The sequence below is a fragment of the Centruroides sculpturatus genome, unplaced genomic scaffold (genome assembly GCF_000671375.1).
Source record: "Centruroides sculpturatus isolate CEXI.00-Female unplaced genomic scaffold, Cexi_2.0 scaffold163, whole genome shotgun sequence".
Lineage (NCBI taxonomy): Eukaryota > Metazoa > Arthropoda > Arachnida > Scorpiones > Buthidae > Centruroides > Centruroides sculpturatus.
This window is the reverse complement of record NW_019384360.1, coordinates 509,547-536,861: the sequence shown is the minus strand read 5'-3', so window position 1 is coordinate 536,861 and position 27,315 is coordinate 509,547. Positions and strand designations below refer to the sequence as shown.

At 29.4% G+C, this 27,315-nt stretch overlaps 1 protein-coding gene across 4 annotated transcripts; it reads right to left on the bottom strand.

The window, feature by feature from the left end:
- Positions 1-981: 981 nt before the first annotated feature.
- Positions 982-26,931, bottom strand: LOC111640869 (profilin-like). Of its 4 annotated transcripts, none has more exons than XM_023386963.1 (4): positions 26,693-26,931; positions 10,160-10,241; positions 1,915-2,012; positions 982-1,847 (listed from the first exon to the last, which is right to left on the bottom strand). In XM_023386963.1, the coding sequence occupies exons 1-3, from the start codon at positions 26,813-26,815 to the stop codon at positions 1,915-1,917; spliced, it is 303 nt and encodes a 100-aa protein (XP_023242731.1). In that variant the 5' UTR covers positions 26,816-26,931; the 3' UTR covers positions 982-1,847. The 4 variants fall into 4 exon arrangements, with proteins under 4 accessions (XP_023242731.1, XP_023242739.1, XP_023242719.1 ...); XM_023386971.1 differs by having other exon boundaries at positions 982-1,835; XM_023386951.1 differs by having other exon boundaries at positions 10,067-10,241; positions 26,693-26,928.
- Positions 26,932-27,315: the final 384 nt, after the last annotated feature.

Here is a 27,315-nt window from a genome sequence, read left to right as displayed (position 1 = left end):
TTTCTAAAATTTAATTAAGAAAAAAAATTACTTTTGTGAGTTAAGATTACCAGTAAAAAATCTAGAATATTGTTCAACAGTTCCAATAAGATTACATTATTCTTTTCCATACACAGTAACAGGTAATGAAACACAAGGTGATTTTATCTGAATGCACATAGGTACTTTCAGCATTTTACATTGCAATATCAAGATGCGGCCACCTTATGATATTACAATGTAGCTACCTGACCCTTCTATTCTAGACACACATACCCCGTCCGCACTGAGCATTTCAATCTACATTCTGATAAGATTGGCAACTGTGCAGTGGTGTGACCTCTCGACCATTTCAATCTTGAGTGAAATGAGGTTCAATCGCAATCGACATAAGTTTTTTGAAATTAGATCCAGTCATTAGAGTTCTCACAATCCCATACACGCGAGAAGAAACAAGATGGCTATGGAACGTTCACATGTCGGGCTATCAACAGAAATAAAAGATATTTGGAGGCAATGAGATCTGGCTATTATTACATATATGGCAAGAAAAAGTATTTCTGACAAAAATGTCCATTCTTTTTTGGTTCGTGTTTGTGACATAGAAGTTGCATCACTTTTATCGAGCACAATAACCAGGTTCTTCTCAAGTGGACTGCCTGTGTGAACAGCTCGATGCTCAACTGGCAACAGTTGAAATCAAGATTGTGGATAAATTGACATCAAAGTGAGTCATGGATTATATGAGAATGCAGTATAACTGTGGTTCCCATGGTGCCTACTTATATAGTCTGTTTATAAACTTTACATACATGAACATACACTAATAGAAAATGTGCTCTTACATATTTCTGATAAGTAATATATGGCTCCCATTGTGACAAGGTTTGGCCTCCCCTGTGGTGTGTTATGGGGAGTGTGACTTTTTAAATACAGCAATTGTAACACGGTTAACCTGAATCGTAAGTAAGAGACAAGTTTAATAAGCTATCTAAAGACACCTTAAGTAGTGGAATGACTTTATTGCAGAACCCAAGAGAGGGTGCACTGACAGTACATAATAGCCCAAAATAGCCATGCAATCAACTAAACCATCATTCAGCCTATTGGCACATAGTATATTTAGGTACAAAAATAAAGCAAACAAAATTTAAACATATTTGCTTTAGATATCAGTATTAGCATTTAAATATCCACATGAATAAAGTTTACATAGGCACATTAATTTGTACAAAATTTCAACTAATGTACTGGCCATAAATTATTTATGGTCTATTCATAACAGTTGATTCAAATACATTTAAGAGCTACAAGATCTAATTGTTGATACAGAAACTTATTTCAGACATTTAAGGTATACAAGATTATTGCAAATTTTTACCACATTTATCTATTTCTTTTTATGATTTTGATAATATTAAACAGCATTAAGAATTTCAATGAAATACTAATTATTAAATCTGGCAATGATGGCTATAAGTGCTTTCATATTACAAGTAACAATGCTACATAGATCACCCCCCTTATCACAAAATGTTCCCATTAAAAGAAAATATACAAACAGAATATTTACCTTCACCACTTGGTACAAGCCAAAATGTTTAAGGAATAAAATAAGGACTTAAGTACTAAAAGATCATTTACGATTTTCATTTCTTTATGTCACAGGAACAAAATTATTTCTACAAAAAATTTGTTTACAAAGGGTTTACACAATAAATTTAATGGCAAATACAAAGTGGCCAATCAATTTATTCAGTTGACTTGTGGAAGTTTGTGCCCCTTCTCTTGAACAACCACAGCCAAAATCCTCATGGAAAATGGAAGATTCATTGTACACAGGGGGTGAGTCAAATCTGGTAAGACACCTAATAAATATCACATTTCTTATAATAAAAACTTAAAGATTTTTAATTTATATTCGACTTTACTTACCTAATAATTATTTGACCGCAAATAATCACCTAGCTTCTCGACAACTGCATTCAGTTGTCCTGGAGGAAAGCCATCTGTGGTTGCAGCAACAAGCAAACCTATAAATAAAAGTTTTTAAGCATTCATAAAAAAAATACAAAAAATTTAAATACAGCAAATTAAACCAAGAACCACCAAAATTTAACTATTAAGAAATAGGTTTCTATTAATGCTTACATCATACAAAATCAAAATTATTCAAAAAGCAATATTACAAAACTGCAAATCATTCCATACCCAACTTATAGGTTTAAGACTATTTCTGACAAATTTCTAACTTCATAAGAAGTACTCAAACAGTTTTATGGAAAAATTTAATTTTACACAATCTTATCTCATTATGAACAACCTTGAAAAATCCCATAAAAATAGCTTAAGAAAATGAAAACTTTGCTGATGTCAACAATTCGTTACTGTTGAGTTATATTGGAACAAATGTGCAACATTTAATGATAACAAATTTAATGCTGAATACAAAAGTTCAAAATTCAAATGGAACAATCATGTGGTTATTCTGCACATGATCCTTTTGACAACAGTTGAAAACAGCATCAACCATAAGCAGCAACGTGATGCAGGAAAAGATCAAGGTGCATTCACATTAACACTCCCACTTGCCAAGATGTCTCCAATTACAAACAAAAACGGATAAACAGCAAAGAAAAAAAAAATCAATAATTACGAAATTAGCTTTAGAATTTCAAAATGTTATTGGGATTATTAATGAATGTTTCTTTTGAAAACAGTTTTGTCAAAAAAATCAGCTTTATCAGTTTGTGTACCACTGCTACAGCTTGCTCTGTAGCAGTGGTGCACAAACTGTGGGTCACGAGAAAATTTTTCAGGGGGTCACCAAATTATTGGGTTGTTCAGAAAGTAATTTCGTTTTTTTACCACTAGACAGATTAGTCGTATTTTTTCCGCCATTTTCATTCTAAATCGTATCATCCTTATATATTTTGACAGCTAGCATTTTAAGGCTTATTTGTAAAAAACTTTGTTTGATTTCGTGCAATTGTTTATTTTTGTGTCCCATCAAATATGGAAGATCGAAAGCAGCATTTTCAGCATATTTTGCTCTTTTATTATCAAAAAGGTAAGAATGCTGTTCAAGCGAGAAAAAAAATTGTGTCACATGTATGGAGAAGATGTATTGACCGAACGAGTGCCAAAACTGGTTTACAAAATTTCGTTCTGGCAATTTCAATATTGAAGATGTACCATGTTCTGGATGGCCAGCTGAAGCCAATGAAAACAAAATAAAAAGGTACTGATTGAAGCAAACTGCTGAATAACACGTGAAATCACTAAGATTAAATTTGTCAAATTGAACTGTTTATAATTACTTGAAACAAATTGGTTTCGTTTCAAAGCTTGATATATGGGTTCCACATGTTCTTAAAGCAAGCATCTCTCTTTAAGAACATGTGGAACCAATATATCGAGAAAAAAAATTTCCTTAAAATCCCACCGAAGAGATGCTCTCTTCGGTGGGATTTTAAGAATTTTTTTTTTTGGGATCTTTTAGCAGACAATTTAACAATTGATTTGAAAGTGTACTGCCATCGAGTAAACAAATTGAGTAATATCAAACAGAAAAGGCGGCCAGAATTGATCAAAACAGGTGTAGTGATTTACCACGATAATGTCAAATTTCACACAAGTTTGGTAACTCGTCAGAAACTGTTATAACTTAGATGGGAAGGGCTATCACACCAACCATATTCGCCAGATTGAGCACACTCAGATTATTACTTGTTCCGGTCTATGCTAATTTTTTAACTAAGACATTTACTTGAAATGACAATGTCAAAAATCACTTGGATCAGTTTTTTGTAAGCAACGATCAAAACTTTTCTGAATGTGAAATCATGCTACTACCAGAAACGATGACAACAGGTATTTGACCAAAATAATTCAATAAAATATTTATTATAAAAATATTGTGTTTTTTCCCCATGGAAAAAAATGAAATTACTTTCTGAACAACCCAATATATTACAGTAATACCTTGATTTACGCAAACCCAGAGTTACGCGATTTTAAAATCTCGTAGATTCGTCTTTTGAGCACCACGCAACTCTTGATTATTCACTTCCCCCTACACTATTGTTCAGCTTACATGTTCGGATGTGTCGCGCGGAATAGACCCATAGCTACAATTTATTTTGTGTTATTTATTTCTGTGTTTGTTATATCTATGGAGACTTGACTCTACTATGTCATCCAAACGAAGTAGAACTGATTATTCTGCATCAAAGAAGAAAAGAAAAACTATCTTTGGAATGTAAAGTTGAACATTATTAGAGACTTTGATACAAAAATGAAAATTTGTGAATTGGCAAAGAAAAAATTCTGGAACCTGTGAAAAATGCTCCATCTTTAAATTAAAGCATAATTCATAAATGTCATGGATTATCGCTGAGATGGAAACAATGTTAAAATTATAAATCAAGTAAATGTGAAAAATTGTATAACAATTTGTTATACATATGTATTAACTAAGATTTTATTAAACATTTTTTTCTAAATTATTGTTTTTTTTAGTCTCTGGCCCCAATTAGAAATTATTTGTATGCGTTTAAATGCGAAATTATACCCCAACTTATGCAGTTATTGCTCGATCCCACCTATCACGTAAGTTCAGGGTATTACTATATAAAAACAGAACTACTTTTTTTTTTACAAAAACAATTGTCTGTATTACTACCTAATATTGAAAATTGCAAGCTGTAAATCAAGTGTCTGTATTAAGTACTAATACAGATCTGTATTGGAACTTAGGATCTGTATTGGAAATCACAAGTCATAACATAGAAGCAATCATGAGCTCTTTGCAAGTGCACACCTCATATTGAATTCTCACAATTTAAAAAAGAACTTTACCAAGTATTTTTCATTAAATAAATATTTATAACCATTGTTTCATAAAATTGTGTGTTTTATTCAGACCTCTAATAAGGCAGAAACATAAGTGCAAATCCCTGAAAGTATTTCATTTTAACTATGCTGACAATTAAAAAAAAACGTTATCTATCCAGGGGGTCGCAACAAAATTTTACACAAAATGGGGGTTGGAATTTAAAATAGTTTGTGCACCACTGCTCTGTAGCATTCAATACTACAAAGCTTTTGTTTTTATATGCAGAACCCATCTGTGTTTAATAGGTTTGGTCATTTGACAAGCTCCTACATTTCATTTTTCTCTAATGCACTAAGCTTGTCTTTCATTGCCATCTCCCACTGCTTCCAGTCCAATGACACTTCTTCAAATGTTTCCAGACAGGCTATAGCCATCAGCAGATAACTCAATTATTTTTCAGGTTTTCAGGACTTGCTTATTATGAGCTAGTTCGTCAACTATCTTTGTGCCAACTTCACTTCTGTTGGATGTTAAATGTCTTAACTTTTTTCATGTATTTTCACATGCAATGCTACATGAACTTTCTCCGTGTTTCACTCCCATAAACAATATACTCTCTGCTTTGGTTCATAGCCAACTAATACCATCAATTTACTTTTCAAATCAAGTTTCTTGCAAACTGTTTATTGATAAGCATATATGTATCACTTCAAAGCATCTTTAACATTGGTATGGCAATTGGCTAGATTTGTCAGTTTGTGATAATGGTTTGATTTGCTTATGTTGTGAAATAGACATAAATGGCAGCATGACTATGTTTGGCCATTGTCTTGTTGAGTGCTTATTTAAGTAATTGAGACAGTAAGTTTTCCAATATCTGGTCCTCTTTCTCATCCCAGCTGACAACAAATGTTTGAACAAGGGGTTACTGCGCAGGGTGTTTTGAAACTCATGGGAAAAAATTTAAGGGGTGATAGAAAACATCTAAACAAGCAATTTTCACCATGCAATGCATAGGCGGAGAGCAAGTGGTGAACCACTAGACGGGGTTGTAATGGAAAGCATAAAGCACGAGTTTTCTTACACATCATTTCTACCGTAGATTTCAGAAGGCATGGCGACGTACAGTTATCAGGAAAAGGAGGACATCGCTCTTTTGAGCAGTTTCTATAATTTTGCCACACATGCTGTCAATAAAATTATTTAGTACCTCCTCTATCAGTTTGGTGTTTTGTTCTTTCATGTAACTGATACCTCCTAGCGGTTCACCGCTCGCTCTCCACCCATGCATTGTAGGGCGAAAATTGCTTGTTTAGATGTTTTCTATCACCCCTTAAATTTTTTCCCATGAGTTTCAAAACACCCTGTATAATACCTTAATCACAATTGGTACATCATCCTGCTTGTGACCGAGATCAAGTTAAGCCACCATTTGTTCCACTTTTGCAACATGTTCAGCGAGCATCTCTGAACATGTGGCAAAAGTACTGTCTTTCGGATCCATTTTATATTCATAACATTTCTGCAGCAGCAAATGAACACTTACTTTGTTCTTTTGTTCTATTACTTTTGTATTGGAGCAAATGTGGAATTTAGTATTACATTTCAGTTTGTTAAAGAGGCAGAGAGAAAAGAGATCTACAAAAGTTCAAAGTTCTTCAACAATCATATGGTCATCCATCCTGTACATGACCCTTTTGACAACCATTGTAAAACGGCACCAACCATACACAGCAGTGTGCTGCAGGAAGAGACCAAGACACATTCACATCAACAGTTACAAAAAAGCAAATATTTTTACTTTAACTATAATCATCTTCATTGAAACAAAAGAATAGAACATTGAAAAAAATTTAATCAATTTAAAAATGTAAAAAAAATTTCTAATTCAACACCCAAGAATATGAATAAACAAAGGAACTAATGGAATTTTCTCAGTATGTAATTAAACGTTAAACCTTGTTCAATTAAATTTCCAACAGTGTGAATTTCAGTATCATTTTTTTTCTGCCTGGAATTTGACACATTCTTACACAATACACAGTATAATTTAGTGGAAATTTATTTTGAAACATTTAGGTTCACTTACACAAATTACTCTAGCAGGTATATTGGAAGCATTGCAACCATTCAAATTTATTAAACAAATTTTACATAATTCTTGTCTAATAGTGAATATATATCATTGCTAAATAGTTAAAGAAACTGAAATAGTTAAACCCAATTTCTAACCTCTCTGCAATTCTAAGTTATTGTATATCCGATAAAATTTATATCAAGTTGTATAAAATATGTATAGGTTAAAACTACTCTAGTAATTTAGAACTGCTTCTGTAACTTGTTATTAAACGTCTAAATTATATTTCGATATATTTACTTGATATAAATACTTGCTTGTATTTAACAAGCACATATTGTGAAATACTTTATATTGAAGTTATAGCCACAATATAGGGATTTTAAACTAAAAGAATTTAATGTAAATTTTTTTACTTTATTTTTGAACACTGTTGAATCCAAAACAGGTTTTGCATAACAAACTAATATTGAAGATATAAATATATCATTTCACATGTCAAAAATTTCTTGGATTGTTTCAAATTACATGAGAATTTGTTAAGTTTGTGTTCTCTGCAACATTTAAAATTTAAGTAAAAAAATTTATGGTTACTATGCCATTGGAGCTGGGATAATTGATGATTCTTCAATTTTACTAAATTTGCAATAGTCAAATTGCAGTAGATTTCACTTATTCAAAGCAGATAATGTTCAGTTGTTTAATGTTATCAGACTAAATAAGTAAAAACCCTTGCTCATGGCAAGCTGTTTGGTTAGTTACCTTCAATTAAATAGGCAAAATGTGTCCAAACTATTTGCCTCAGTATGTGGCTGATACTGGTTAAAATGGGCAATTATGCATTACTTTTAATATTAAATGTGTGCTAATGGCGATTAAAGTTGCTGCCATCAATTAAGAGAGATGCTAGTTAATAGTACTGAAAAACATTTATAATTAGTAATTGTAATTTATTGAAACATATGTAACTTGGAAGTTATGTTATCAGTCAATGAAACAAGACCAGCCTCTCATTATAGTCTTATGTATTCTTGCTTATTGATATCAGTATAGATTCCAAAGTGATTACAATAAGTTAGTTCACTATACAGGTATCCCTAGATTAACATGATTAATCTCTCAATGTTACCGCATATAATCAAAATCACATCAATCAAATAAGATATCCATGTTAAGTAAAGATAGCTGTTAAAGCCATGTTAATTAAGACTTCTGCTGCATATATAAAGAGATTGCTGCAACTGATTACACACATCAATCAAATCATGGGTTAAGCAAGTGATACCTGTATTTTAAACTCATCTGCATTCTATTCTATTAAGGTTTTTAAAATATAAAGCAAAATTAAAGAAATAGATTACTGTAATCGTAATAAATTATAATGCAAGCCTTTGACTATGATATATATAAACAAAGAATAACATGTTTCACTATTATGAAATTTGATTTATACCTAATATGACAGTTTATACCAGGGCTGTGGAGTTGGAGTCATCAAAAAATCTGCCGACTCTGACTCCTTTTTACTTCCCAACTTGTTATGTAGATACAACAGAAAAATATTGATCCTCCAACTTTTTTTTGCAAAAATACATGTCCCAAACCCCTCAAAAAAGTCAATAAAAGGGAAAAAATTTGCGTATGTATATGTTGGTGTCTAATTTGTTTAATTTCTTTATTTTCTGTTCTGAGATATTAAACAATATCTCAGAATGGGTAAAGTTTAAGAAACAAAATGTGGCACTGTAGCTTGCGTATAAAGGGGCATTAATACTATTAAATTTTGGTTTTTAATTAAAGGTAGACAGGATGAATACATAAGTGGTCATGTGTCATCTCTCTTAATGAATACAGTATTTTACTCATTAGCGTTCAAAATTTAAAAAAATAAATAAAACTCATCTCTACCCTCAAAGTAAGCTTTTTTGGCATTTTATAATAGTACAGTAAAACCCGTTAAGATGTTCTTGCCTAAGATGTTAGAATGTGCATGGGGACACGATTTAGTTCAACCACTTTGAAGCTTAATAACAAATTCCTGTGTTAAACCATCTGACTCCAATTCTGACCACAGAAATTATTAGGCTTCAAACAGGGTGAACAAAATCATGCCCCCCCCACACACAGTTTAACATCCACACATACAGAAAAAAACTTCAAATCTTTTGCATATCTCAAAATTTCAAGGTGTCCCAAGTCCAAAATTGTAAAAATTTGGGAGGGGTCAATTTTTTGACCAAGTGTTACACTTTCCATCTGTTATAACAGAGGAAAAAGTAGAAATTATCAAATACATATTTATATATATTACTAAGAAAAGTCTTTTAGCTTTGGAATAAAAAGTTTCTATGTTCTATCTGTATTAGAACTATTTATTGAATCTTATTCTGAGGTTACGTGATGACATCAGAATTTCTGAGTCTCTTTCAGTAACAAGTCTGCCCCTGGTCGGAGTTGGATGATAAGAAAAGTTGGAGTTGGTAGATTTTTACGCGACTCCACAGCCCTGGTTTATACTCTGTTTTCAGTTATATATACAGCATATATGAAATTTCATTAGCATTTTCTAATATTTGTATGCATTACTATATACCTTATTTCATACATAAATATATTTTTGGCATAAAGTTTTAAAATTTTTTATGAATAAAATCTTTATGCCTGATGTAAGAAGCATAAAGTTACCTGTGAAAAATGTTAAATTTTTGAAAAACTTACGATTTATATAAACAAGACTCAAATGTAAACTTTTTGCATTGAATTCATACTGACAAAATAATGTAAAAGTTCATTTTATTCAAAAAATTTATCTAATGTAAAGATGCTAGCACTGACATTATGCAAAACTAAAACTGACAATGATAGCAAATTATATTAGAAACATGCAAACTGTCAATGCATAGAGCTAAAGAAATTATGGATATTATAACATGCAATATTGGATTTAACATTAAGAACTTAAATGTCAAATCAGATTTAGTGATAAAACTGCATACACTTCCCTAACAGCATTTTATAGTTAGATTCTTATATGTCAAGCAACAATTATAGTCCAAACATTTGTTACAAAATCACAAGTTTGGTATAAATTTAAAATAGTTTCATTCTGAAGTAAAAATTTATAGAATCAAAATGCTATAACTTGCAAGTTTTAATAATAAAATTATATTTACATGTATTAGTTGCAACAACAATTAAAGCAGAACTTCCTTTCCTTCCTCTAAGAAGCGAATTCTCTGCATGCAGACAATAATACTTATCTTCACCTAAACGAATCCCAGATTCTGTAAAGGAATTAGGATTGGTCCTCATAGTGTCAGCAATAAATTTCAATTCTTGTTGTGTCACCTATAAAATAAATACAATAAATTAATTTTACAATTAATAACTAGAAATTATTAAATTTGTAAGAAATGAAACAATAATTTAAACACAACTATTCTGACAAACTAACCAAATAATGCAGTGTATTTGAAAAATCAGTAATAATTTAAACAGAAGATACTGTAGTTACTTGAAAAATCTAAAGAATCAAATCTTAATTTCTACAACCTCACCCACAAATTCTTAAATAGACAAGACAAACTTCTGTTAACAGAAGAGTTTAGTATTTATTGAAAGTTATACAAAGTGAAACCTCGCTTAACGAGCATATTTCATTCCAAAATCTTACTCGTAATGCGAAACACTAGTTAAACAATCAGTTTTTCCCATATAGAGTAGAGCATCAATTATCCAACCCCCGATTAACCATCACATCAGTTAACCAACCATTCTACTTGGCAAATTTCAAATGTCTGCTAGTGAAGTGGCACTACAATATTTGGCTGTGTCTTGGCTACTTTAATATTATTTTTGTTAAATTTTTGCATGTTTTAGCTAGCAACACAGTTCAATCATTGAAGTGAGGCCAGTATTTAAACGAGACTTAATTTTCTAATTATGAGTGGTTGTTTATTTTGCGAGCAATAAAATAATTTTTAATGATACAATAGTGACGATTATTATTTTTAAAAAATTTGTTAGGCTTAACATCGATGAAAATTCAATGCAAAATTGGTTAATAGCAATATACTAATTACATGGGATATACTAATATACTATACTAATAAAATCAGATAACTGAAAAAATGGATTTTCAGTTATCCGACCAACATAAATCCCCAACTGAGTCAGATAATCGATGCTCTACTGTAAATTAATGTAAAATATGATAATGCGTTCCACACCAAAAAGCAGTCATACTTTATGTATAATGTTTATTCAAAGAAAATTATACATTGTTAAGGAGCTTGAATCATCATCTTTTCTAGCATGGAATGAACTAACCTGGAATGTAAATTCAATTTGCGGAGGGAATCATATGTCTGATAAACACGCCAAACAATATGCCAAATTCTTGTGCTATGTAAAGGCTATAATTAAATATAAATTAAATTAATTTGACTAGAGGTAGGCAGTTATGCTAGGTAACAGCTAGTAGCCTAATAAAACAATACTATAGAAAGAATTCAGTATTTGGTTTATATATCTTATATTTTCTGTACTAAATATATTCATGTTTGGCAATTTAAGATTCTTCAGTTACGAATAATTTATTCATTCTTGGGAGAAAAAGCCAAAAATCACATCCTAGCATGACAATGAAATGATTCAGCTAACTAGATAAAATTTTAGGTAGTTTATACAGTTGAAAGATAAATCAGGTAATATATACAGGATTGTAACAATGAAGGCGTTGACTACTGTATAGAATCCCAACAGTGACTGCCATAGTGGTTGTTGCTACTAGTAGTCAGACTGGAGGTCTTAATAAAGCTTTACATTTTTTCTCACTTGTCTCAATCAATCTCAATATTGCAACAATAGCAAAGATAAGCATACTGCTAAAAAACTTTTAATTTAATTTGGAATTGGTCATTAAATTTAATACAAGATGGCAACATATCTGCCTACCTCTAGTCAAATTATTTAATTTCTAATATTTAATTAGTCTTTACATAACCCAAGAATTTGGCATTTCGTTTGGTGTAATGGACTATGGTTGTTCATGTTTGTGTGTAATATGTCTGAACACAAAGTTTGGAAAAATTGTTATCACACGTGACACTAAGATGCTAGGGCAGGGACCGGAATTAGCGGCTCTTCGGACAAACTCCAATTTCACCTCACCGCAGCCTTATAACTTATGAGTTTATGAGATAGAGTCGTACACCGTCCGCACATGACCACACTCGTGTTGATCAATGTGTCGCATAAGATTGGTAGCATTTGAAGCATATCTATAGATATAACACATTGAATGTGTGTCCGTCCATCCGTATAACGTTATGCCAAAAACGTCCACTAGAGGCGCCCCTATCGTGTGTCGTATTTCGCACGTTTAAATTAATATGCGGTTCTCTGGTACTTTTGTTATCCTGTTTTCATGACAATTTGGCTCTTCTCACTTGACAAACTGCTGACCCCTGTGCTAGGGGAATGAGTGCTAAACACAGACTTATGTAGTATGCACACAATCCGGGACTTCCCCTCATCTCGTTATGCGAAACATCACATATTAAGTGAGTGACAAACCATTTTTTTTACAATTTGTTTTGATTGTAATGCAAATTACTCATTATGAGAGGTGCTCATTGAGGTTCCACTTATGTATTTTAAGCAAAAAGTAACTTTCACAACTATACAATGGCACTACCTATGAGAATCAAATTCTTTACATTATATCTAAATTCCAGATAAAGAAATTTAAATAATTAAACTGTTTTAAATAATAAAATTATAATTTTACCCTTACTTTGCTCAGACCGATTTAAAATCTAAATTATTTTGATGCTATAATTGAATTTGAATGATTAAATATTTCATATTCCTATTTAAAACACCCTTTAACCTCAAAATATTAAAATTAGTATATTCAGATGGCTACTTCTCAATGTATTAAAACTGAAATGCCAAGTCACTGATCTAGGCTTGTTTTTACTTTAAATATAAATCAAAATTTTAAATAATTTAGATTAATTGCTTCCTGTATTTTCTGATTTTTATTATGGTGGCATTATATAATTCCATTACCATGTTCTTTTACATTTAAAATTTGTACCTTTTTTACACAGGTTAAAATACAAAAATCATTTAAAATTTAAAAAACTGGATGTTGTATTGGAAACACCCTGTTCAATACATCTTATCAGAAGATAAGTAATTTCAATGAAGAAACTATTGATAAGTCTTAAGTTAATTTGAAGTTAGTATTAATATTACCATTGTTTGAAATATTGACTTAAAATATTACATTTTTTTCAGTTAAAAATATTTGTATAAAGTATTGAACATTTTGAAAATTCACTGGTGTGTGAAAATATCAACACACACAAGTTAAAATATTTTCTTTCAATTCCAATAATAAGAATTGGTGGTGATAATCATTTTTTACAATGATAAAATTGAAAGCAGAGTTTAGATCAGTTAATGATTTAAAATTTCAAAAAGGGAGAACCACTAACAGTTTAGGATATTGCTATTGTAAAAAATAAGCAATATTAGAGCAATATTTTATAATCAAATTTAAGAAAATGTTCAGGAAATAAACTAAATAACAAATTTTCAACTGATCACTCATAATATTCATTTCTACATTAAATGTAAAGCAAAATCATCAGACTGATTATGACTAAACTGATTAGATTGTTGACATTTGAAGAACAAATATTAGTAAACATGAATTATTCGAATTGTAAATTTTGAAAATTACTTAGCGTTTCAAAAAAATCCTGTAATTTAACATTAAAATTAGAAAAGAATCAATTTCTTAGTTTTATTTAAATTAGAACAAAGATTTCTCTATTTTTAATTTATTTATGGCATTTTCATATTTAGATTTTGAAATATTAAAGATTCCATCTTAACTATAATGAACACTGAAAAATAAAATCTAAACTCAATTACTTAAAATTTACAAAACATTCAAAAATTAAAAAGTTAATGTATAATTTGAATATTTATCAACATTGAATTAAAATAGATTTTAATTCAATGTTAGTTTGTTTTTAATTCAAAGTATTTTCTGCAATTTCAGTCTTAATTTTTGCCACTTTCTAACAAATTCTTTGTCTTAATTTCTGAAAATACCTATTTCCTTTAATTTTACAGAAATAATTGATAACCGACTAGATATTGATGTAAGATAATCAAATTTTACACATTAAAGCCAAAAACAATTGCCAAATTACATTGGGTTATACTACCACTACTACTACTAATTAAATTCTAAATAATTTGGTACAAGAGGTAGGTGTTAGGCAGCATCTCTTGCTTTGTTTAATAATAATTTTAGTAACTTAAATTCTGGAAGAAAAGAATTGGCCCGAAGTGGGAATAAAGTATAATAAAAGTATAATTAAAATTGTTTAAAGTTTTCATTACATAGTTTTATATAAAAACACAGGACATTCACTTTCCACAACTCTGCATGTGCTAGATAAGTATTTCCTATCTAAATTTCCTTCCTGTAAATTCTGGAAAGGCTTTACTAAACCATTTCTTGAAACAATTTATAGTTTTAAAATAAAAATACAATTATTTGAAATTAAAAAATGGCATTATTAAACTTAAATGCTTAAGAAAAGAAAAATGTTAAAAATCAAATTTTACTGATAAAAAAATTCAGATAAATTTACAAAACAGATAGCAATTTCAAAAAGGTTTAAAGTCCTCAATTTAAAACAATTTGATGATTTATTTGTATTAAAAAGAACAGGAATTAAATATGTTTTTAACTATGTAAAAAAAAATTTTTTATTAGAAATTTAAATAAATAAAGCAAGTAAAAAATTTAAGTTAAAAAAAAGAAAAAGGAAATCTAAGGGGAGAAAAGTAATATTTTTGAACTAATTAAAAACAAATATAGAATTGATCATTCTGAATTCAGAAGGACGTCAGTAATCAAATTATCAAATCTTTCATCTGAAAGGAAGATTTCACATGTGCACACACGTGTAATTTAAATAGTGACAATACAAAGCATTGGATAGTTAAATTTAAATGAATTTGAAATAAAGGTTATGAAAAATACCCCAATCCCTTCAATTCATCTTTTACAGTACTGAAACTTTAGACGTTTATAATTACTTAACAGATCTGCACATTCTTGCACAAGTCCAATTTACATTTCTACACACAGTAAATCTGCTTGTTGTAATCACTTTGAAACTCACCTATGTTAATGATTGATAACATGAAGCAGAGAAGGAAAGACTAATTACTGGAAACTGGTTTTATCGACAGATGTAAAAGTACTTATCTAAGTTTTGTTTTAAAATTTAAAGCTTTAAATTAAAAACAACCTAACCAATACAAACAAAAATGGAGTCGGGTTAAGGAAGTTCAGATTAATACACAAAAATCAGGATTTTAACAAACATGCTTATCTTGCATAATTTGTTTATACATGTTTACAATATTAATCAGCAAGGTTAAAGAATATCATGAGAGATTCAAAATATGTAATTACAATACAACATTTATATATAAATGTCTCTAAACTTGATTTATAATTCAAACCAAACAAAAAAATCTGCCAAATTATTGGATTATTCTTTTCTAAATTATAATTATTAAAACTATCACAAGATGGTGGCATAACTACCTACATCTTGACAAATCAATTAGTTTCTAATCATTTACTTAACAATAATCAGATAATTTGGCAATTCATTTCATTTGTATACATTTTACTGAATTATAGCTACTATAAGAATGAAATATAGAGATGCCTTTATATTGATAATTGAAACAAAAATAGTACATAGATTTACTGTATTAATTTCAAAGGTTTTTAATATATATATATAATATAAGCATGGAAAATACAAGGAAAATGACTAAAATGAAAAAATTAACCTAACCTAGGAACAAACCAGTGCACCAACTAGTGCAAATAAACAGCAGCATATGTTCCTGTGTCTCTCTATGCACTATTTGTTGACAAACCAAGTTTGATTGATTTATGATATTTACATTAAGAATTAAAATCAAAAATCACACTATCACCACTAAATAATTTGGTGGACTGCCTCCCTGACTCATAATAAATTGGACAGCTGGTCATTAATTTGTTTTTTTAAACTTTGAATTAATGACCAGATCAAAGTACATTTTTAAAAACTTTTTCAATTTAACTAATCTAAGAATTCAATTTCTTCCTCCCATATTTCAATTTTTGTTGAAAACCCTACCATTAGCAATTCATGTACTATTAACACAATGGAAAGCTATAGCCACACTCATGTTTAATGGTAGCATCAAAAGTAGGATTTTATAGAATTTTATAGCTACACCACGACATTCGATTTTTTATAAGATCAGATGAATCAAGTTTTCATTAGTATTAATAACATTAATATTTATTTAACAATTACTCTACTGAACTTCAGGTCATGCCATCAATTTGTATTCACATTAGTCAGCTTGACATGACTCATTTCATAGAATGATGTGCATGAGTGTGCATTTCAGAGCATTTGAATGTGCAATCAAGTGCTCAGTTTAAAGTTGGGATATAAATATCCCATCTTTAATATAAACCCTTTTAAAAGTAACCTACACAGTTCCTACTCAAATTTTTGTTTTAATTTCCACAACTTTCCCTGACCAACTTTTTAGAATTCCCTGACCCTCATCCCTTACAGTATAGCACATTGATAAAATAAAATAGCATTTAACTTCCTATGCACATGTTTTGCTTCTCCAACATTTTAATTAGTTATTTTTTCTAATTAACAGTTATTTATAATTGCTGAATTATTTAAATTAAAACATACAGTAGAGCGTTGTTTATCCGAAGGTCGGTTATCCAAAGGAATTCCAGTCGACAAATTTAAATTTTCACCAATGCTGTGGCGCTGTAATCTTTGGCTACTCAAACATTTTACATTTTTGATACTAAATTAACTTCTGAAGTATAATTTTTATTGTTTTTATATTTTTCAATATATTTATTTTGTTTGTACAAAATAAAAAATAATTTTTAACAATACAATAGTCTTTGTTAAGCTTAACATCGACGAAAATTCAACGCAAACTGACATGCAACGGAGAAAAATTTCAACACAGGATAAATTAATATATTTTTCCGTACATAATTGGTTATCCGAACAACCCCAGTCCCCAATTGATTCAGATAAACGACGCTCTACTGTAGTAAAAACTTAAGTTTCAAAACTCACTTTGAGAGTTTTGAAACTTGAAAGAAGTTTCACAATTAAAATAAGTTGGGAACATCGCCTAAAGGACACATTCAATAGGTTCATCCTCATCTGCAATATATGCTTGCATGCACCTAATCTCTTCTGCCATTAGCTAGCATTGAATGACAGATGAAAACTGTTCATACTATTTTCTCCTTAACTTGATACTTTTCACATGAGTAACATCATCTAGGTACCTTCACAGAAAAAGTTTCATTGCAATTAGGCTCAGGGTAGTCAGGGAACAAATCTCCACAGTTGATACACAAGTTGCACAAAAAATTTGAGGATGCACACTACTGTTGAAATCAGTGACAATGTGAGTGCCCCACAGAGTGCCACCTAGTTCCTACATATCAGTGGGACGCACTGTCATGTTGGAACCAGATGGCACTGTTCTGACAGAGGAATGTCATCAAGAAACATTCAGTGTTGAATAGTATCATTGCATATCTGTTCTGCAGGAGTTTCCCTATAGAAAAACCCATCATAGGACCTTTTCTTTCCAAATCCCACACAGACTATTGCCAATGATTTGGTTCAAAATGAGAGTTAGCAGTAGAGTATTTGTATTATGATTATTTCAGTGTTCCTACAAAACTTGATCTCAGTCCATAAAATTACTCCATATTTACCCACATCTTTCCTGCATTGCCTACTTGATGCATAGACCAGTTAACAAGGTAACTCCTTTTAAGGCTGAAAAAATGGCTGTATTATCCATGTTTTAGTCAAAATTTTGCCTACTTTGGTTCATTTTGTCCCACGAACAGCTTTCCTACTGGCACAGCAGGATGTTAATTAGGCATTTTTGAGGTAAAATTTATTTAATGGGTTGGCTTTATGCCAATTTTTTGCTTGATACAGCAATTCACATTTTTCATGAACTATAGAGGGGACTGCATTTTTAAAAAATGGCTACTTTATCTGGGTTGCTTATAATTAGTAATGTAAAATTAATCATATATTACTGTCCGATATAATGATATATGCTGCTTGTAGCTGTTTATTGAGAAATTTTATAGAAAGAGAACAATTATTGCTAGCGGGACACATCATTATGTGGTATCAAAACAAATGAGTGCGATCGTTCTTTATCATATTTGTGCCGTGTTAAAAAACATCAGCTTTCACACTGTCCTATCAGGACTGGATTTAGAAGTAAAAAGCTATGTAAGTTGTTGCTTAGGGCCTCAACATTTGTACAAAAAAGAAAATTGAAGTCAAATTTTGTAGTAAACATTTTTTTACAAACCAACAAAATATACTACACACTTATTAATTATTATTAATGAAATACTACACAAAATAAGAAGTAATTTTTTTCTAAGAATTAACATAAGATCATACTCCTAGAACCTATTTATGGTGTGATGAAAAAAGTTCACCACAAACATTTTCTAGGAGTACAATTTTTTAACACATGTAGTTGTATGTTGTAGATAACATAAGATCTTTTTAAAAATTGATCAAACCAATTTAAAAAAAAATTTAATGGAATGGGTACAAAAATTTGATTAAATTCAGTTATAAAACAGACTACTGAAACCTCATTCTTTTTCTTCCAATATCCATATTAAATCAGTCTGATTTAATTCTTTTCATGATTGACTTATAAAATCGTGAAGGGTTAGTAAGGGGCCTTAGAGTTCAGCTTAGGGCTTCGAAATGCTTAAATTGACCTTGTGTCCCATACAAAATTACTGGTATTTTAACTTTAAGAAAATATGTTTTAAAATTGACAGCATAACTTGTTCATATAAAGCTGGACAATCGGGAAACTGCCAATTCTTAGCAGTTTAATCCACTGTTTCAGAATTCAGAGCTCTATAACCGAAGAGAAATATAACCGACTGATTTCCGAATAATCATCTGTTTTTCATGTGGGAATAGACGAAAACTTATATTATGCTCCCATAAGACTTTGAAATTGCAATTTGGAATGCAACAGAAAGCTTTGCTTTTTCTATTGCCATTCGTCTTTACTGCTGATAATACACAAGAATGAATCAAACCACCCAGATAAAATAGTTTTGTTTTTAAACACCAGAGGGCAAGCATCCTGTGAAAAATGCAAATAATCTTTTTGTCACTGAAACAATATTTGACTAAAAATGACACACACAAATTTTAGAGAAATTGAAGATTAAACATTTTAGAAATTTTGTTCTGAATTAACTAATTTACTTTCAGAAGTGTTATCTTAAATCTCTAAATAGTGTAGCATATGGCAGAAGTTTCATATTTATAAAAAAAATTCTCAGTTGAATCATTCAACAATATAAAGTACTCTATCAGAGCATTTATTTTAATAAAAACACTGAATAATCAATTCAGAAATATTAAATTTGATTTAAAAAAAGGGAGTAATTCTATTCACCTGTCATACATCACAATAAATCAATTCATTGAATTAGAAATTATATTTAGAACCTGTACACAGTATCTTTAAATTTTTTTTTTTATACAATGTTTGACTGATTACAGGTGATCTAATCATAAGTATGCAACATACAAACTCTAATGTACTGTATAAAGTACTTGTAATATGTAAAGACAATTTACTAATTAGACAACTGCTAAATGCTGGTTAATTAAAATACCAACTCATAAGACCAGCAAAATTGTCACCTGTCAAACTTTATTGAAAAGATAATGAAAATGTTTGCCTGTTAAGTGATAATTTTTCTGGTTTTTAGAATATGTTAATTTACTAATTTTTTTTTTATAACTATAATTTGAAGGAAAAAAAGAATCAAAAAGCATTTTGCATTCCATATTTCAATTTTTGCAAATTATACTTAATAGAGTAACAGTGCTTGTACTTGTATAATTACATGATCACACAGTAAATGCAACTTGATACATAAATGAACAATGGAATATCATTATTGACACACTTGTTGAGTCTACAGAAACTGCAAACATTTATTGTGATTTAAATGTTAAAACCATCCAATTAATTATTGTCCTTGTTATTTCTTCATTGTGTTAAGGTGATAACAGTTCCAGAAATGAAAGACACTAGATCTAGTTAATTTGTTAATTTCAATTTCTATAATAAGCTCCATTATAAATTTTTTAATGATAGCTTTTTAATGGTATGTATTTTTTATGGTTAGTAAAACTAGAATTCCTGTAATCCTAATTTTATTTGCTTACTGTTTTAGGCAAATTCCAAAATTAAAATAAGCAAATTCTACTGTCTAAGCCAGTAGTAATGAGACATGTATACCAAGGTTTGATAAAGACAATTGGTAATACATGAACCAACATTTATCTAAAATCTGATCTTGAAAATTAGACATTGTGGGAAAATATTAACTGACAGCTAAGGATGCTTCTCTATTTTACAAACATGTAGAATTGTCTTAAATTTATAAAATTGAAAGTTTTTTGGATTGAGATTAACAATGCAATGCACACTGTTACTATATATTTATGTAGTAACAATATTAGGATACAAAATGCTTAGAACATTGCTTACTGACCATCAAAGTTAATACAGGTTTTAAAAACAGTTTTGTATGTAATAACACAGTAGATGAATGATATTTATCACAACAACATAGCAGATTGCTTGCAGTTACTAAAATCAGGTTTGTGGACATTATATAAAATCAATCAATCAATCATATATATTTTGTATGTGTTGACATTCTCCGGTATAAAGTAATTTCAATAAAGCAAACTCAATTTTTTGCAAGTTACAAACAAGCATCAAAATAAATTTCCCTAAAATAGTCATTAAGAATTATTTTTTTTAATAATCCTTAATTCTTAAATTTTCCACTATTTAAAATTTCTCAATCTCAAAACAACTATCTAATCTAGAATGATATTTAAGATGGCATCAGTATCGAAGGTAAGGGTGATATAGAAATTTTTCAGAAGTTAATGGAAAAGTTCAAAAAGCATTTAGAAACAGAAAAAGATGTGTCATAATGTCAACTTAATGGGCTGATTACAGAAATGAGAACTGACAAGCCTAAGGCTCAAGACTAAAATCAGTGTCACTAACACATGGCTTAAATTGCTTTTCACAAATAGCAACCACAAATGGCTTAATGAATGCTGTTACAGTCGCTCTTTCCAAATACTTCGGCTTTAACAATTGGCATTTTGTGATGTCAGAAAATGGTGGAGATTACGAATGTAGGTACTGTACTGTACATGCAGTAAAGTCAGTGAAAAACTTCATGAAATAGAAAATGGTTTTAATAAAATTAAGGCTCCCCACGCAAGAGGAAAAAAGAAGGGTTTGACAAATTCAATAAATAGAAAAAAAGGCAGAAAATTTAAGATTATTATTTCCCCTATAAAAACAGCTAAGCTTTAAGCAATTAAAAAGTTGTCATAACATGTTTTTACAAAGAATTAGCATATATCTCTCATCTAATAAAAGTTATTTATAGAATCTTAGATGGAAACCTTGTTTATTAAAATTCCAGAATTAAATGCTGGCTATTGCATGACAAAAATCTAAATCCAAGTTTTGAATGAGAAATTTAAATTAAGTGATTTGTTCAGTTCTTAATCTTTTTTGAATTCTTACATTTTTTTTTTGTTCTCTTGATTTAATCAGTCACAAACATCCAAAATGTGCAAAACTAAATGAAAAAATTTCTTTGGCTATATTGTCACATTCAGGTATTTATGCCATGATTTTGGCTTGCCTCTAGCAGTCTACCTGTAGCTTTTATTACCAGTTTGATATGCAAGTAAATCTTCTGAAACAATTTTAAGGACAAGGATTTAATAATGGCTGTGGCTTAAACCTCATTTCTGCAATTGGCTGAATAAGCTCATTTGTTAAAGTCGTCTGCATTTGAACAGTTAGAAAAAGACAAAGTTTACAAACAAGAAATAAAGTAACATTTTTAATGTCTCTGACTTCTTGACTGTTAATGTGAAAATTTGTTTGGCTATCTGTTATAGATCTTGGTATGATACAATGCTGGGTGAGCATATCAACAGTATCATCATCCATGATGAACTGCCTCCTTTGTTAACACTATGCAGTTTCCCATGATTGACATTTACTAATTTTATTTGGGACAAAAGATGATTTATCCCACACAATATTAAAAATATTCCACTAACAAATATTAGCTAAAAAATGTATTGAAAGACACATGAAGTGTACTTTATCCACACTTCACATCTCAATAAATTATATTATAATGTAACAGAATGTCTGATAAAGATTATTACTGAAAATATATCCATACTCTTATATCAATTTGATTTACTGAATAACTAAAATGTTACAAAGCTATACAAACCTATTATTTATTGATTGAAATAGAAGTTTATATTTAAAACTTTGTTAGAATACTGTTCTCTTATTAATACATATCAGATTTTAGAAACTTTTCAAGTATCATATGCAAATTATTTCAGGCTTTTCCATTCAAATTAAAAACAAGTTAAATTCTTGTAGTACCTTTTCACATGCTAACATTCCAGTTTATCCTAATTTGTTCTTGTTAGATCAGTATTAATTTTAATCCTTAGAGTAGCATAAAGATGTCTATGCTAAATACCAGAATAGTCCATTGCAAATTTATACTGAAGTGTGAGGGGAAGTGTTTTTAATCAACAGTTCCAGCTTTTGAGTGTTTATACTTATGCTGATTATTATTTTGTATTAGCTATTATTTACAAGGAACAAAATGTGCAACTGTATAAAATGTTGTTACTTAATAGAAGAAACAAAACCTTAACCTAAAAACAATTTAATCTGAATTTAAAATTAAACAGGTATTTTACAACTTTGTACATTTATTGCACATTACTAAACATGGGTTACATTTTTATGAACAGAACATAAAAACACTTATGTTCTGTTCATAAAAATGAACAGTTATGTTCTGTTCAGGTCTCCTTTCTAAGATGAATAAATCCAGCATAGTTTTTCTTAATATTCTCATACTTGTCTCGTGTTTCTTTTTATAACTGCTTTTGCTGATTCTATAAAAGAATTTCTAGCTCCACTAGGAAATTCTTTTATGGAAATGTTTTGTTAATCAAGAGTTAATACTTTTATAAATGTGTGTTCAATATACTAATATCTGTTAGTTAAAAGTTACTAATGGCCAACGTCTGGTCATTATGTATGTGGAAACTATTTGGTCCAGGTCTACATTGATTATTATGAAACCGAGTTTTTTTCTCTTGTGCTATCTCATTGTTGAATGCATGGTAGTGAGCAGTCATTCGACTTTTTGGGGCAGTAAAATGATATTGTTACATCACTTTTAAACTCATAAGATTGATAACCTTCATTTTGAATCTGAATTTGGCAAGTAATTTTCCAATTACCATATAAATTTGTTTGAAAGATTTTTGTCTCATCTACAGTAGCATGTTATTAAAAACAAAAAGGAAAAAATAACAAGTCTTACCAACGTGTTTAACCTTAGTACTATTTTAAATTTTTTTTAAACTTGCAATTTCTGTAATAGAAATAACCAAAGAAAAATTTGAAGGAGAATTTAGTTGATTCAGGATATGAGACAATTTTGCTAAAGCATCTTTTCCATCCAGCATTAAAAACACTAGATTTTGTTTCTTTAACTGAATATTTAAATCAAACTACTGTAAAATTAACTGACTGATAACTTATACGAATCATTTAAAATTTCCTGAACACATGGCAAACAAAGCTATACTTTCTAAGAGCACAGTTTTCCCCCTTATCTTTCTAACATTGCTTACATCTTATAACTACCAACATTTATGATTATTGATATTAAATTTTTCTACTATTAAAACATGTAAATTATCCCCAAACATTTTAAATTACCTAGTAAATATTAACCATTAATAACAAAAAAAATCATGTTATTAGATCAAACATGATGTGCATACACTAAAAATTGTGCTAAGTAATATAAAATAAAAAATTTATTCCACTTTTTAGTTGCTAACTTAATAATTTAGATTAGATAATCTGATTATGGTAATTGTTTGAACAAGTCCTATTTTCTGCAGCACATCAATTCCTTTTGTTGCAATTTGATGTTTAGGTGAGTGAATCTTAACAGCTAAATGAACTGACAAAAATAAGTATTTGAAGAAAACATTTATTTCTTGGTTATAAATGGTCACAAGACAAGACCTGTTTACAGAAGAAATGACTCAGTTATGACTCTTTAATGTTGCATTTCAACAATAGCTTACACCATTGATAAGATTCTATCAATTCAATAGTAGTAAATAAATTATATCTTTACAAACATTTAAAAAATTATAATTACAATAAGCAACATGAATCAGAACTTGGGGAGTTTGTCATCTAACATAAGTAAACATTAAGAACTTATTCAAGCACCTACCACTATCACAATGTTGAGTTATGGAATGACAACTTTATCAAGTATGTTACCAGTTGAACAACTTGACCTCAGGAATTTAGCAAATACTAGTTTCATTCAAAATTCTTTAATGTGCTGGAGGGTCATTAGTAAAAGAATTTAATTTTTTGAATAAAAACTTAAAAGTTCTGCTTTGATTAATCCAGATAACATTCAAACATTTTTCTTATATCAAACAAGTAATTTTGTTTAAAAATTGTGATTGTCCATTTTCCCCCCCAGTTTAGCACAAATGAGCATTATATACCTTAACTTCAATTTTTTGTTAAATTCAAACATTGACAACATATAAAACTTCAAGTTAATACTAATTGAACAAGTTTAGTTTCATAAAGACAACTCATGACTATCAAAATTTGTTAAAACAGGTCTTACCTAATGACAAAATGTATTGACCATATTTAATTGGAAAGTAAGGTTGTTATAACTGAATTATATAATAGTCATTATTTCTAAGTTTCAAACTTGAAACCTTTATTCTAGAAATATAATTTTATATGCAACTTAATTACTACCAATTAAATTAGAAATTATACTATCAATTGTACAAACATTACTTTAAAAAAAATGCAGATCAGGCAATTTTATAATACTAAGGTTTTTATATAATAATTAAAATCCAAGTTTATTTTTCTATAACATTCAATTACTTTATAAACCTTCCCAGGGCAAATTATGATCTGCAAATAGTTTTCCAAGCTTTAAAAAAAGAACAAAAATAATTTACTATAATTACAATATGAAATTTAAAATTTTATTATGTATAATCGTGTACTGTACATTTACTTAACTATTAACCAAGTAGAATTCGTTACTGTAAGAATGCACATTTAAATGAGCATTATATACCTTAAAAACAAAATACAAAACTTAACTTTCATATTAATAAAATAGTATTAATACTATATAAAATTTTTAAGAATATTTAGTCACATTGATGATGTATTTTGTAAAATCATTTCTCTCTACTGATATTCCATAACTCCATTGTAGATATTTTATAAGTCTGATGTTTCAGTATATTATAAATCAATTCATTTAAGATACTGCTATTATTACTACACATTAAAATCAGAATTTTTTTTTAAACTCCTACCAGAAACTGGACCTTTATATAACAGTTTGTAATTGATTTTCTTCACAGAATGCAAGTCATTCAGAAAATGAATTCCATATCTGATTTGAAACAAAGGAAAAATTGATTTTATTCAGAGCCCTTTCAATGTAACATTTTGAAATGAACTATTTCTAAACTTATAATGAATAAACAATTTCAGCCAAACAAGTGACAAGTATATCGTGGTCATAACCATTTGCTGCTAACTCTAAATTTTGCAGTTTTTCAGATATAAAATTTGAATAAGTTACATAACATAGCAGATTTTCAGTAGGCAATTAAAGGTCGGTCCAATTTGCAAATCTCATTTTCTAAAAATTAGTTTTGCAGTTTACCACGGACAATTCTATACTCAATACATTCAAGATACAATGCTTCTTTAAAGTTTTTAATATTGTTCAACAAACAAGTACTTAAAGACTATTTAGTGTGTAGTATAAAATCATCTCAGTAGAAAGAAAAATGATGATTTGTTCAAAACACTTAAAAATGTAGACTTGTGTTTAAGTTTACCTTTAAAAAAAGTACTTTTGGGAAGAGCAGTTTGCATCTACATGCAGGAAACAAACATTTTATTTTAAATTGTTAAATATAACAATACAAACCTCATATGATCACTTAAATCTACCGTATTTTAATCTTAAACCGAGATTTAAGTGTAAAATTTTATTTTGTCCGCGATATACAGGTTTTTTATAACAAAGATTACCTGTAGCGATTTTTATACTCCGATAACCTTAAAATTTAATACAGAAAGGAAGACATCGATTTACATTTACTTTAACAGTTAGAGAATCGTTAATAATTTAATTTACTTGGATTTTTAGAATTTTGGACGACTTATCTACGGTTCTACCCTCAAGCCAAATAGAAACTTTGACCGGTTCTGTAAAAGGGCGTACACGAACGAAATTAAAAGATAAATATAACAGAATATACTCTCTTACAAGCGATTATTCGCGAATAAATTAAATAATCGGGGGACAGGAGCGGATAGGGGAGAACGGTTAACACGATTTAAGCGAGTAACGAGGTTAGGCTTAAAATCTGACTCACCGGTTTGGGTATATCTTTTTCGAATTTAGCCCAAATGGCACCATCTTGTAAACCGGCAATTACTGCTAATCTGCAGGATACTTGTGCACAAATCTGATTGTCGACGTAAGCTTGCCAAGACATGATATCGGACTAAATTAACGATTAAACGTACACGCAAACAGCGAACCTCCCTGCGAGTAAACGCCGGCTGTGACGATCTGTCGTCTGATTAAGAGTGTGGGAAGGCGGTATTCATCCGCCGGTTTTTATCGCCTGTTACTTTTATTTAAATTTGGCTAAAAGTTGTTTAATTTTTTACTCATGCGCGTGTTAAATAAATATAAAAAATATTTACACGCGTTAAATTTACGTGTTAATTTAAAATGAAATATTATTATTATTTTTAAGATTTTAAATTGTCGTTTTAAAAAATATTTTTACTCTTATTATTTCTGTTATAAATGTAAAATGTATTAATAATTAAACAGCGTTTAATTTGCTTTTAAATTATTATTTTAAATTATTTAAGCGTTAATTAGTGTATTGATAATATATAATTAAAACAAAATATTACAAAATGGATAATTTTCTAGTGATTCCGTAATATTAGTGACGACCTAAACTAATTCCGTTTATTTCTA